General features: G+C 57.1%; 5 protein-coding genes across 5 annotated transcripts; 3 read left to right on the forward strand and 2 right to left on the reverse strand.

Annotated features, from left to right (window-relative positions):
• Positions 1-528: 528 nt before the first annotated feature.
• CcaverHIS019_0109570 (uncharacterized protein) lies at positions 529-3,573 on the reverse strand (the record flags this gene model as incomplete). Its single annotated transcript, XM_060604272.1, has 7 exons — positions 529-1,713; positions 1,758-1,901; positions 1,961-2,048; positions 2,094-2,107; positions 2,149-2,226; positions 2,264-2,454; positions 2,511-3,573. 7 exons carry the CDS (start codon positions 3,571-3,573, stop codon positions 529-531), a joined length of 2,763 nt encoding a protein of 920 aa, XP_060453505.1.
• Positions 3,574-4,828: 1,255 nt separating this feature from the next.
• CcaverHIS019_0109580 (uncharacterized protein) lies at positions 4,829-6,036 on the forward strand (the record flags this gene model as incomplete). The annotated part of the gene is made up of 3 exons (XM_060604273.1): positions 4,829-5,089; positions 5,123-5,776; positions 5,812-6,036. The coding sequence occupies 3 exons, from the start codon at positions 4,829-4,831 to the stop codon at positions 6,034-6,036; spliced, it is 1,140 nt and encodes a 379-aa protein (XP_060453506.1).
• Positions 6,037-6,455: 419 nt separating this feature from the next.
• Positions 6,456-8,104, forward strand: STE24 (uncharacterized protein; the record flags this gene model as incomplete). Its single annotated transcript, XM_060604274.1, has 7 exons — positions 6,456-6,598; positions 6,633-6,873; positions 6,907-7,160; positions 7,198-7,241; positions 7,277-7,418; positions 7,457-7,830; positions 7,866-8,104. 7 exons carry the CDS (start codon positions 6,456-6,458, stop codon positions 8,102-8,104), a joined length of 1,437 nt encoding a protein of 478 aa, XP_060453507.1.
• A 137-nt stretch (positions 8,105-8,241) lies between these two features.
• Positions 8,242-8,584, reverse strand: CcaverHIS019_0109600 (uncharacterized protein; the record flags this gene model as incomplete). Its single annotated transcript, XM_060604276.1, has 3 exons — positions 8,242-8,353; positions 8,413-8,525; positions 8,561-8,584. 3 exons carry the CDS (start codon positions 8,582-8,584, stop codon positions 8,242-8,244), a joined length of 249 nt encoding a protein of 82 aa, XP_060453508.1.
• Positions 8,585-8,811: 227 nt separating this feature from the next.
• Positions 8,812-12,455, forward strand: PAN2 (uncharacterized protein; the record flags this gene model as incomplete). Its single annotated transcript, XM_060604277.1, has 4 exons — positions 8,812-9,143; positions 9,209-9,329; positions 9,361-11,971; positions 12,004-12,455. The coding sequence occupies 4 exons, from the start codon at positions 8,812-8,814 to the stop codon at positions 12,453-12,455; spliced, it is 3,516 nt and encodes a 1,171-aa protein (XP_060453509.1).
• Positions 12,456-12,647: the final 192 nt, after the last annotated feature.

A 12,647-nucleotide genomic window follows, 5' to 3' on the forward strand; every position in this document is an offset into this window, starting at 1 on the left:
AAGGTGGAGTGGCATACGTGTCTCATAACAATGTCACCACTTGAGCAAGCAGCAGGTCACCAAGTGCTGCAGCACTCCGCTTATAGCCAAACGTTCCCGCGATTATTACTAGGAATCAAACGGGAACGACGAAAAGGACAGAAGGAAGCGAGCCCTGATTTACTAATTCGAATATGCCACTGTAATGAACATACACCTGCAATATTTTGACCACTAAACAGAGCTGAACTGTACCAATCGAGATCCGTCCGACATTCATTCAGCGGATCAGCAGGCTCATTCAATGACTGCCATTTATTATTCACCATTCATCTCTTGCACATGAACAGAGACCAAATTACATAAGATATTGCTATCAACTTAAGTGTAAACATCAAACCATCTTCACTTGCCTTCCATGGGACTCCCGTGCATGGCATGCATGGGCAGCGCAGGGCTAAGGAGGCACTTCTCCTTAAATAGTCACGTCATCATCCTCATCAACATGGCACACTCTCCTAACAACCACTTCCAACCCCACTTGTACGTTTACGCCCCTGGGGTGTCCTGGCGCACAGAGGACAGGCGCGCAGCTCGCAGCGCGCGGTTGGAGGCTGGAGGAGGGGTGGGCTCACGTGGAGGGGCAGGGGCAGGCTGTGCCACAGGCTGTGCTCCATGTACGACTGGGACAAAGGCCCAACCCGCAGGCGCACCATTGCGCTTTGCCTTCTCGGCTTGCTTCGGCGTGATACGCGGACCCAGAACAGGGAGCTCGTCCTCTGGGTTGCGGATCTTGCGGGGCCGACCAGGGCCACGTTTCGCTCCGGGCGGTGGTGACGGAAGGGGGTACTTGCGAGGGCGGCCTGGGCCGGGCTTCTTCTTCTTGAGGAACGGTGCAGACTTGGCGTAGGGTGCAGATCGCTTGTTGGATGCACCGACGCCGATAGGGCCTGCCTCAGACTCATGCTGCTCTGACTCTATCACTTCTCTCTTGATAGATGCATCTGGACCGGTCGTGGGCGTCTGGGTTGGGTCGGAAGCGGCCTCTGAAGCCACAGCAGCAACTCCAGCACTGGCAGTCACCATTACAGCTGGAGCAGTAACAGTTTTGCTAACAGCTTCAGAGCCTGAAGCGAGCGTGGGGTTAGCTTTAGGTCCAGGCGCAGACCCAGAGTCCCAAAAGGACTTGGGAGAAACGCGTGGCGCTGGAGCAGTGGTAGTAGTAGGCACAACTGGCGGATGCTTGCGTGGGCGACCAGGCTTGCGTCGCGGCACGCTCGGGTCAGGTAGCGGGTGGATACGCGGGCGTCCGGGTTTGCGCCTGGGCACGTTGGGATCCGGCAGGGGGTGTATGCGAGGACGGCCTGGCTTGCGTTTGATGGGCGTTGCATGAGCCGCGTCAATCGCAATCGATGTGCTCGGAGCGCTCGGTCCAGCACTCGAGCCGGCGGTTGGAGGAGGCGGAGGAGGAGGCATGAGCATGTCCTTCCGAGGCCGTCCGGGGCCGCGCTTGGCGAAGAGAGGTCTAACTAACTCGCCAGGTGTTGCTTTGCGCTTGCCACGGACCTCGGTCTGGCGTCCCATGTCCCTCGCCAGCTCCTTGGCAGACTTCTCGCCGGACCGACGGCCAAGGAAACCGACGCAGTTAGACGCACCACACTGGCAACGCACACGGACTTCGTCGTTGGCCAGCTCGCCGACCGAGAACGCCTCAAAGTTGTAATCGTAGAGGAGCTATGCGATCAGCCGCCAATCTCTTTCCAGTACATTGGACTTACTTCCTCGCCAGCTTTGATGTCACGAGTGGCCCAGAAACCGATCTCATACTCCTCAAACCCATCACCCAGAGTCTCGAGCTTGCGCACTTCGAGATTGGGGCTGCAGCCGTGGTTGATGAACCGCGCGTCGTTGCCACGCATACCCTGGCCGTCAGCATCGAAACGTCAGTAAACCAGTGAATGTACATATAAAGTAAACTTACCGCGTCGACAACCTCGACACCATCGTAATGGAGAGCGTAAAAGTTGCGCGTGCCCTTGTACTCGCCGTCAATGCGATTGCAGAACTCCCTGAAATATCAGCGGATACGTCTATCACTTCTGCGGTATTCTCACTCCATGTCGATGACCTGTACATCAGCGCCGTTCATGACAACGGACTGAAACTCACCTCTCCACGGTAGTCCAAGACAAACTCGCCCTCCGCAATGTTCTCGCCTGCCTGCATTCCAAACCCTCGGGAGCCTGTCTGATTGTTAGATTTGCCACTCAGTTGTGTGACTCACCCAAACCACACGGTACGCCTTCTGTTGACGTCGAGTCAGGCTCTTGTTGGTGCACCGTTCCCCAGTTGGGCAGTCCTTGCCGCAGAGATAGTTCATGTGTCTGTTCATGCAGTTGTCACCGCAGTCCGAGCTGGGATCGCACTTGCAGACGGCGCGCTCTGCCACGCGCTTGGACCGTTCCACAAACTGGTCTGCCTGTTAGGGGGAACATTCCACAACTCGTGCGCGCATGGAGGTAGGTACTCACTTGTTCTAAGCTTTCCAAACGATGGCGGGCGCTTCTTACCGTCCAGTGCGCCACTGTTACGTTCCCACATGATGTTGTAAGGCAGCCGAAACTCAACCTCCTTGTCAAAAAACATCCGATAACCGTGGTCGAGTGGAAATGGTGGGAACGACGGCTCCATGCCTTCGGGGGTGGGGATCGGTGGTAGAAACTGAATGGATTTGCGAGGTCGACCAGGCTTCCGTATTCCCTTGTGGTGCAGAACGCGCTCGACAAGCTGCGCCTCCTCAGGTGGGTCTTCGTCTTGGCAGTATAGCCCTGCCCCCATATACTCCTTGCGCTTAGCTGGGTTGGCCTCTCTGACTTCCTGCGAGCCGACAGTGATGCCCTCAGCACCCGACCCGGGATTGAGACTGAGGGATAACTTGATCGTGGGGACAGGCGTGACCTCGGCGGCAGGGGCTGTGCTGGAGCTGGACACGGACGGCACAGGAGGGGAGACAGCTGACGGCGGAGCTGGTGTGGAATCGGTCACATGTGGCGTTGTGTGCGATCGCAATGTGCTCTTTCGAGTCACCGGCTCCTCCTTCTGTCTCGTGCGCGCGTTCACCTTCAACCGTGAGGCGACCGTCCCTCTGAGTTGTGCGCCACCCGTCAATCGTTTGACAACGGTTTTCGCAGATAAAACATTGTGCAGTTTCCCAGGCGGCCGACCTCTGCGACCAGGGACCTTTGCAGTTGCAGGCTTCACGGCGGCCAGTTTGCCGGGGGGGATAGGCTTCCTGATGACAGCGCCGGTTGTCGTCGCTGTCCGCGTGACGGGAGGCTTGTCGGCCACCACCTCATACTTGTCGTCACCCATCTTCTCCTTCACAAAGGTCTTGGCAGCGTCCACGACTTCCGAGTCGGGCTGCAGCGCAGCGAGGACCCGTTCACTTGTGATTGGGCGTGGTGACGAGGGTACAGCGGCTACCTGCAAAAATGGCGGGAGTGGGGTTACTTTCGAGAAGAAGCGCCGCACCTTGCCATCGGGCTTGCGCAACGACGCAGAGGGCGGTTTGGGGTTGGGGTACCCGCGCGGCATTTTGGGCAGAGTATGTAGAACGTAGGAGATAGGGTGGAGAGGGAATAGAAAGTTGTTGTGGGAGATGTTGTGGGAGATGTTGTGAGGTGGATCTGCGGCTGATTGTCAGTTGAGTGACGCGACTTTGGTGGAAACAAAGGGGCACATCCACTTACTGTTATGAGGCACCAGTGAATTGGACGCGTTGATAACGCTTAACAAGTGATGCGGATGAGCGGTTGGAGGGTATCACGGAGTCTGGGGGTATATTGTGGGTGAAAAGGCGTTTGAGAGTCGTGCTGGACGTGGATGCAGTGAAGAGAAGACGTGGATGTTTGTGGTTGATGATGAAGAAAACGATGGGATAATGGGAAGAAAGAAAGGTACAAGGTGGTGAGTTGATACTGAGTGGAAATGGTGATTGTTGTATGTAATTCCTTTGAATTCCCTTGCCAAGGTTTGTTTTCAATTCTCATCCAATACATCTAATCCGGTCACAGTTCACACCCCAATGCCTCTCTCTCCTTTCCTCGCGCGTCTCTTCAATACTATCCCATCAACCATTTCTCCGTGACCCCAGACAAGTGGCAGCCGGCTACATGTCCCATCTGCATTCCGGCCAGCTACTCTCTAGATTTCTAGATATCTAACTCCCGTAATATGCATGCATAACACTGTCATTACCCACAATATCACCACAAATCATTGAAAACTATCGTGCTCGTCGGGTCTCGCCGTGGTGTACACGGCCTACCACAACGCAAGGTTTCGGGCCATACATTGCACGATCTGGCTCCCAGGTTGCTCTTCTCCCACCAATGAACGCTTTTCTGCATTCCACGTCTCATGTGTTGAGGATCTTGGATACCACGCAAATACCAGTAAACTCGACAAAATTGGTCCAAACAATGGTTAAACAAGCAGCGACAAGGTGACAATGCATGGCGAGGTTCCCGCGACCTTGCACTGCTTAGACTTTGATGCTACTGAGTGGATGTGAAGAATACGAGGTCGAGGTCGGTTCCGAAGAGGGGGAGGTAAAGGAGATGCAGAGGTATTTGTGTGGCGGTGGCAAAAACTCGTAGATCTCTTTACAGGGAATGCCACGTGGTAATACGTTCCTGTCCGTCCCTGATGCCTGATGTTGAGCAACCCCAGCCGACTCGATTCGTCGAGATCAATACAACTACAGCATCAATCATCACCATCATCACCACCATCATCACCGTCATCACCATCATCGTCTCCATCTACATACCGACCTGCGCTCTCCACCATGTCCACCACCGAAGTAACGGCAGCCGTCGACGCTCTTGAGGCGCTGGCTGCCCACACCAGCACCTCCACCTCAGCACCCCTCGCCCGTGTCCTCAACGAGAACTTTGCCGTCGCACGCGAGCGAATTCTTGCCGGCTCGCCGCCCAAGCTTGTCATTGCCGAGCTGCAGGCCAACCTCGCACGTGCTAAGAAAGACGTCGAGAAAGGCTTGAAAGCGTGGTACGCTGCGCTCGGCAACGTCGGCAAGAGTGTCGACAAGGTACGCGCCACCCAACCACTTGACTGACTCCAGTCCTTTCCGCCGAACCTGTCAGCAATCAGCGCAGCGTACGACGACCCCCCGCTGTTCGTCGACGCCGCCGCGTCCAAAGCTCTCGACAATATTGTGCTGGACAGCTTGGGACAGCGCGGACTATGGGATTCGGTCGAGGCGTTCGAGGAGGAAACAGACCTCCACTACGACCCCGATAAGCGCGTGCTTAGCGAGGAGCTGTATCGCATTGTGCGCGACATTGAAGCGGGAAACTTCTCGTCTGCCATCCGGTGGGCTACCGAGAACAAGGACTTCCTTGCAGCCCCACCACACCCATCCTCCCTCCCTTATCACCTCCACCGTGCCGTCTTCCTCTCCATCACGGACCGGAAGGAGGCGTTGGCGTACGCCAATGCCCACCTGTTCGTGTACATGTCCACGCAACCGGTCCTATCGCTGGTGACGTCTTGTTTATACGGTGTCGCCGACGACTCACCATACGCCAACGACGCGGCACCGCTTGCGTCCATGTTCACCACCGACTACTGCCGCCGGCACGGGTGGGCGCGTGAGGACCCGCTCGAGGTTGTTGTGGATCTGGGGAGCCGCGGAGGTGCTCTCAACGCGATTGAGAAGGCTCGCCGTGTCATGGGCGAGCGGCTGGGCAACGTACGCAAGTGGGAGGAGCTCCCGGTGAGTTATCTCCAACTGATAGGAGCTGACTGCAGATGGAGGTCCCATTGCCTGCAAGCCGCAGGTACCATTCGGTGTTTGTGTGTCCTGTGTCCAAGGAGCAAGCTACCGACTCGAACCCACCTACCATGTTGTCATGTGGTCATGTCGTCGCACGCGAGTCGTTCACCCGCATGGTCAAGACTGGCAAGCGCTCGGCAAAGTGCCCATATTGCCCGCAGGAGACATCCCTGACTTCGGCGCAGCGACTGTACTTTTAGTTGTAGATATTATTCAATGTGCGTGTGTGTAAATGACATTGCTTGGATTTGAATGTGGTAGGAGACGGTCAAGCACGTTACGGGCGCAGATGGTCTGGCTGGTGATTGATGGCTGTACGATGTACGAGTGCGTGAGAGTTTGTCACATTCGGAGTCCCCGCGATCCCCACGATCCCCGCAAAACATGTCGTTACATTACAGTCACCTTTTTGTCCTTTAACGTCACTTGAAATTGCCGATGGTTAGAGAGCGGAATCAATTTAAAACCCGCCACGTCGTCACCCTTTTACCCAGGTCTGTCTGTCGCGTGTCGCGACCTCCACCCAGCGTGACCACTTGTACTCTTGGATCATCACCTCTTTTGTTCTTTGTTCTTGACATTCTCGACGCGTCCTACACACCAACTACACTCATTGACCATGTCGAGCCTGTCAAGTGTTGTCCAAGGCTTGGACGGCATCACCTCACGTCTCGCAGACCTCGCCGACAACCCCGACATCCCTTACGAGAGACTCGTCATCAGCCTCAGCGCCGTCACCACTATCTGGGAGCTCTATGTCTCGTACGTCCCTTCGTCTGTGGCTACTAACTTGTAGGAGCCGTCAGATGAAGTGTTACTCGATCCCTCTGCCACCGCCGGAGCTCCAGCATCATCTCAAGAAGGAGACGTACGACAAGGCACAGGCGTACGGCAAGGACAAGCTCACCTTCAATGTCCGCCAGACCATGTTCAACTTTGTTCTTGGCGTTGTTGTCATCAAGACGCGCCTGCTTCCCCATGCGTGGGACTGGACTGCAAGCTTCATGGACCTTGTTGGGCTTGACCAGAGCCGCGTCGTAAGTCCTTCCCAAAGCAATGTGCTGATGCAGATCACCCACTCTCTCCTCTGGATCACGGCCACGTCGCTGGTCAGCGTCATTCCCAACCTCTTCTGGACTTACCACTTCACGTTCGTCATCGAGGAGAAGCACGGCTTTAATAAGACCACCAAGAAGCTCTGGATTACCGACCAGATCAAGACGTTTGCCATTGCAATCGTGCTCGGCCTTCCTTTCCTCGCTGGATTCCTCAAGGTCATCGAGATGGCGGGCAAGAACTTTGTCCCTTGGCTAATGCTGTTCATGTGAGCTAAACTGATTCATCTCGTTAGCTGACAACAGGATCTCGGTCCAGCTTATCCTCCAGATCATCTACCCTATTTTCAGTGAGCAATGCGGTCGACCATGCAGCTGACGCCAGTCCAGCCACTCTTTAACAAGCTCACCCCCCTTCCGGAAGGCGACGTCCGCCAGCGCGTCGAGAAGCTCGCCAACAAGCTTCAATTCCCTCTCAAACACCTCTACGTGATCGACGGCAGCAAGCGCTCGTCGCACTCAAATGCGTGAGTCCTCCTCTGAGACATCCGGCCCTAATGCGTAGCTACTTCTACGGCCTCCCGTGGTCGAAGCAGATCGTGCTGTACGACACACTGCTGGACCAGAACACGCCCCCCGAGGTTGAAGCGGTCCTCGCTCACGAGCTCGGCCACTGGAAGTTCTGGCACCCGGCGCGTCTCCTCCTAATCGCGCAGAGCAACCTGCTGTGGACGCTCGGTCTCTTCGCAGTCTTTATCCACAACAAGTCGCTTTTTGCGTCATTTGGCTTTGACCCGCGCCTTGCCGTCGGGTCGCCTGTTGGTGGGCCCCAACCCATCCTCATCGGGTTCACGTTGTACCAGCTCCTCTTTGAGCCCCTCGACACTTTCGTTAAGTTCTTCATCAACTCGAAGACGCGCAAGTACGAGTACCAGGCCGGTAGGTACCTTTCTCCTATGTGTGTTAATTTTCAGACCAGTTTGCGATGGGCCTCGGACACGCCAAGGACCTCGGCGCCGCACTCATCAAACTGCACATTGAGAACCTCTCGTCGCCGCACAGCGACAAGCTCTTCTCCAAGTACCACCACTCGCACCCCACCCTGCCCGAGCGTCTGCGCGCGATGAACGAGTACAAGGGTGGTGACTGGCTCTCAAAGAACCAGTCGTCCAAGGTCGAGGAGATCAAGGCGAAGGAGAAGAAGGAGCTGTAGTGCAGCGTTGGCACTAGGACTGTAGCAGATCTAAAATAGACAGGCGCCTGCGCCTAGAGTCATATCTGTACATGGCATGCTAGTCTTGCCAGCTGCTGGTATATGGGGCCTCCAAGCTCCTTGGTACATTATAACGATTACACGTTGACGCCAACGGTGCAGAATAGAGCGACCGTGCCAGCGCCCGTGAGCGCAGCTGCGAGCATCGCGATAGGCACCTCGGTCGCGTTGAACTTGCGCGACGACTGACTTTTGGTCAACTTGGGTAACAGCAGACCACATCGCAGTTGAATGGACAGCGCACTCACGTCGTCATGAAGAACACGAGTGCGAACGCGGTAACGAGGCTGACGAGCGCGATAGTCGGCAGCGCCGGAGTGGGAATGAGCGGCTTGAAAACCGGCAGCTCGTTGTATACCGCCTGCTGTCAGCTAGAATATTGACATCAAAGCTCACCTTGACTGATGCGTATGGTTCCATGGTGAATGAGTGTGGTGACAACAACACCTCATGTTGCTCCTGGTGAACATCTTGACGTGTCCAGAACGTGACGCAAGCCATTAGGCTTAATTTAATCCCGTTAATAGGCATCTCTAATTGTTCAAGAGGTTACCTCCCACTCGGCTCGCCTCCACCCAACGACAAGACGCGATCCGACACGTCTGATCTGATCTTCTTGTCATCTTCCATCCGGCAATGAGCTAGCCATGGCCTACAACCCCCTTTCACTCTTCCCCCTCCCCATACAGGCCGCGGACCCAAAGCCCGTTCCCTCCGCCCTCGCGGTCGACGGATATGCCGACATGCTGTGGGTTGGCAGCGCGGGCGGGCTCGTCAGTGCCTTTGCGAGCCCGCTCACGCTCACGCGCAACGTCCAGTTTCCTGCTCATGGCACGTCCAAGGCTCGCGAATTTGTCCCCATACCAGGGATACATGCGGGTGTGCGCCAGATCCGTGCCACGGACCGCGAGGTATGGACCCTCGCCGAAGGAGGCATCAGTGGACGGAAGCGCGGCGGTGCCCCGCGATGGAGCGTAACGTGAGTACCAGCACCTCCTTCCTTTCCTCCCTCTCCAGTCCGCCAGGCCGTACAGCTGATGGGAGCGATGTGACGCGCTCGCTGAGAGCCATGACGCCCGCGCCGACCAACTCGCACGAGGTCTTAGCCGGCGGCACGGGACAGATGCTGCTCATCAACAATGCACGCGGTGATATCGTCCGAAGAGTACGTCTCCAGGAGGTGGAAGCTGATACAGTTTGAATCACCCAGCACTGTCGTGCACCTCGGCACGCTGGCGCGGTCGATTGTTTGCGCGTCAGGCTCGGGCCAGGTGTCGCTCCTCGACCCCCGGACGGGGTTCAGGCCAGCCGCCAACGTCACGCCCGTCCAGGCGCACACGGGTGGGATGAGCGGCGCCGACGCACAGGGCAACCTCATCGCGACTTGGGGTTGGACGCACATGCAGGGCCACCCACTACCAGATCCACTCGTGCGACTGTACGACACGCGCACTCTGCGCGCTCTCCCATCCATCAGCTTTAGCGCTGGCCCAGCATTTGTCCACCTCCACCCCTCCGATCCGTCCAAGCTCGTGATCGCGAGTCAGTCGGGCATGCTTCAGATTGCCGACATGAACGCGGGCACCAACGAGTTCCAGCAGCTCGACGTCAACACGTACATCACGTCCATGTCGTTGTCCCAGCGCGGTGACTACCTCGTGTTCGGTGATGGTGACGGCCAGTTACACCTGTGGACACAGCATGACACGGGCGACGGTGCGGCCTTAGACGTTAATGGCAACCTCGACCTTCCACCTTTCAACGGGTACGAGGGCATCAAGCCCGAGTGGCCCGATCCCGTCGAACCCCCAAATCTGATGACGTTGGAGGACCCGTTACCGCTCAACGCTGTTGGAGTGCCACAATACGAGGATCCACTGCTCTCTAACTTCTCCCCTGCCGACTACGCCACCGTCTACTCCCCCTTCTTTAATCCGCCAGAACCTATTCCCCAGTCGATCCTCGCCACCCTCCAGTACCAGGACTTTGTCGGATACGGCCAGCTGCCCAAAGAGTTCAAGGGCCGGCGCAACGTGGTCACCGCGCGCGCTGGTGCCGGCAAGCAGTGTCTACCGCGCGGCGCTATCGGGAATCGCCGCGAGAGCGAACCGCGCTTTCGCTCCGAGAAGGATCGCGTGCGCCGAAAGCCGTCTGTCCAGGAGATCGACGAAGAGACGCCGGCCGGCCAGGTGCCCAAGTACTACCGCAAGGTTGCGATCAAATACTCGCGCTTCGGCATTGAGGACTTCGACTTTGGTTTCTATAACCACACGGCCTATTCAGGTCTCGAGACTGACATCTCCAACTCGTACACGAACGCGCTGTTGCAGGCGCTGCATTACACACTCCCAATCCGCGCCGTCGCCAAAGCACACATTTGCGTCGACTGCCAGAAGGAGGCGTGCCTGCTTTGCGAAGCGGGCTTCCTCTTCCGCATGCTTGAGGATGCAAAGGGCACAAACTGCCAGGTATCTAATTTCTCTCGCGCGTTCAGCGCGACGCCGCAGGCCACGGCGCTAGGCCTCATGGATTCCAACGACAAACTCCCTCAGTACAACCTCATCCAGAACTTTAACCGGTGGCTCCTCTCGACGTTTACGACCGAGAGCGTCGTCAATGGCAAGAGCTTCAACCTGCGTGCGTCCGAGATTGACAACCTCTCCCTTGCCTCCCCACCGTCTGCTATCAACCAGGTCCTCGGCATCGCTGTCAAAACGACCAACACGTGCCTGGCATGCAATTACGTCTCGACGCGCGAGAGCGACCTCCAAACCGTCGACCTCGCGTACCCGCGCAAGGCGGCCGAGGCCGGCACCTTCGCCGATGTGCTGTGCTCGGCCATTGTGCGGTCAAGCACCACCAAGGCGTCGTGTCCCAACTGCAAGCAGTTTGCGCCGCTCGATTCAAAGCGCGACCTCGCGGGCTCACCCGAGCGCAGCCTGCCGCCTGTGCTGAGCGTCAACGCAATGGTGAGCACCCCGGAACAGCTGGAGATCTGGCGCGATCGCACTGAGGGTGGCAAACTGAAGCGCTTCCTCCCGCTCTCAGTCGCGTTCCAGGAGGGGCCCAAGGGTCTCGTGGCCGAGAACAACGGAGACTCAGGCATTATCTACGACGTCAAGTCAGTGGTTGCGCAGGCGCAGAACGCGCCGGAGAACCCGGCCCACCTCCTCTCCTTTGTGCATGTCACGGACGACCAGTGGGTCATGTTCAACGACTTCTTGGTGCGCCCTGTCAAGGAGGAAGAGGTCTTTTCCTTTGCCGACTGGAAGGTGCCGGCCATCATCATGCTCGAGCAACGCGACAGCGGCTCGCTTCTCGACTACTCGCGCCTGCCCAAGGAGCTCGATTACGAGGTCCTCTTCAAGGACCAGAACTTGGCGAACCATCGCAATCCTGCAATGATACAGGCCGAGATGCTCACTCCTGATGAGCTGCCCAAGCCGGGGACGCTGATCAGTATCGACGCTGAGTTCGTGGCACTGCAGCAGGAGGAGCTCGAGTTCCGGTCGGACGGCACGAAGAAGATCCTCCGCCCTTCCCACATGTCGCTGGCACGCGTCTCCGTGTTACGTGGACCCGGGGAGAAGGAAGCTGTGCCGTTCATCGACGACTACATCTACACCAAGGAGGCGATTGCCAACTACCTTACCGAGTTCAGCGGGATCAAGCCAGGCGACCTGGACCCGAACAGCTCGAAACATACCCTCGTGGCCCTAAAGGTCGCGTACAAGAAACTACGGCTACTTGTGGATCTGGGGTGTATCTTTATCGGGCACGGGCTGAGCAAGGACTTCAGAACAATCAGTGCGTATCTTGTCTTCTGGTACTGACATTAGACATCTTCGTTCCTCCAGAACAAGTCCTCGACACCGTCAACCTCTACACGATCCCTGGTCGCAGCCGCAAGCTCAGTCTCCGCTTCCTCACCTGGTTCCTCCTCAAGAAGGAGATCCAGAGCAAGGAGCATGACTCTATCGAAGACGCGCGCTACGCCTACCTCCTCTACAAGAAGTATCGGCAGTTTGAGGACGATGGCCGCTTCGAGGACGTGATGGAGGACATTTTCGCCGAGGGCCACAAGACAGGCTTCAAGCCCAAGAATGAGGCCGACGCCGCGCGCGCAGACACGCCGACCCCGGGCACGCCGACGTCGTCCAGTCCAGCTCCGGGACCAGCCCCACCAAATAATGGCGCGTTCCCGCCGCTTCAGAATGCGAGGAGAACCAAGTATGGCCGGGGCCAGTGGGCGCCGTCTGCGCCATTCGTACCAGGACAGCGGCGGTGGTAGAGAGTCAGTAGATTATAGATAGAGACATTGCCTAGGCATGTGCATTCATGCCAAGAGGCTGTAAACGTTGCGGTTGGGAGATTGGCCAAGTGCGGTCATTGCCGAAGCTGTCAGGCACAAGAAGGTAGACAGACCTAATGGACCTGAATCTCTCTTCATGTCTTGGTCTCATTCTCTTTCGTCAATTACACC

This window comes from Cutaneotrichosporon cavernicola, assembly GCF_030864355.1.
Source record: "Cutaneotrichosporon cavernicola HIS019 DNA, chromosome: 1".
Taxonomy (NCBI): domain Eukaryota; kingdom Fungi; phylum Basidiomycota; class Tremellomycetes; order Trichosporonales; family Trichosporonaceae; genus Cutaneotrichosporon; species Cutaneotrichosporon cavernicola.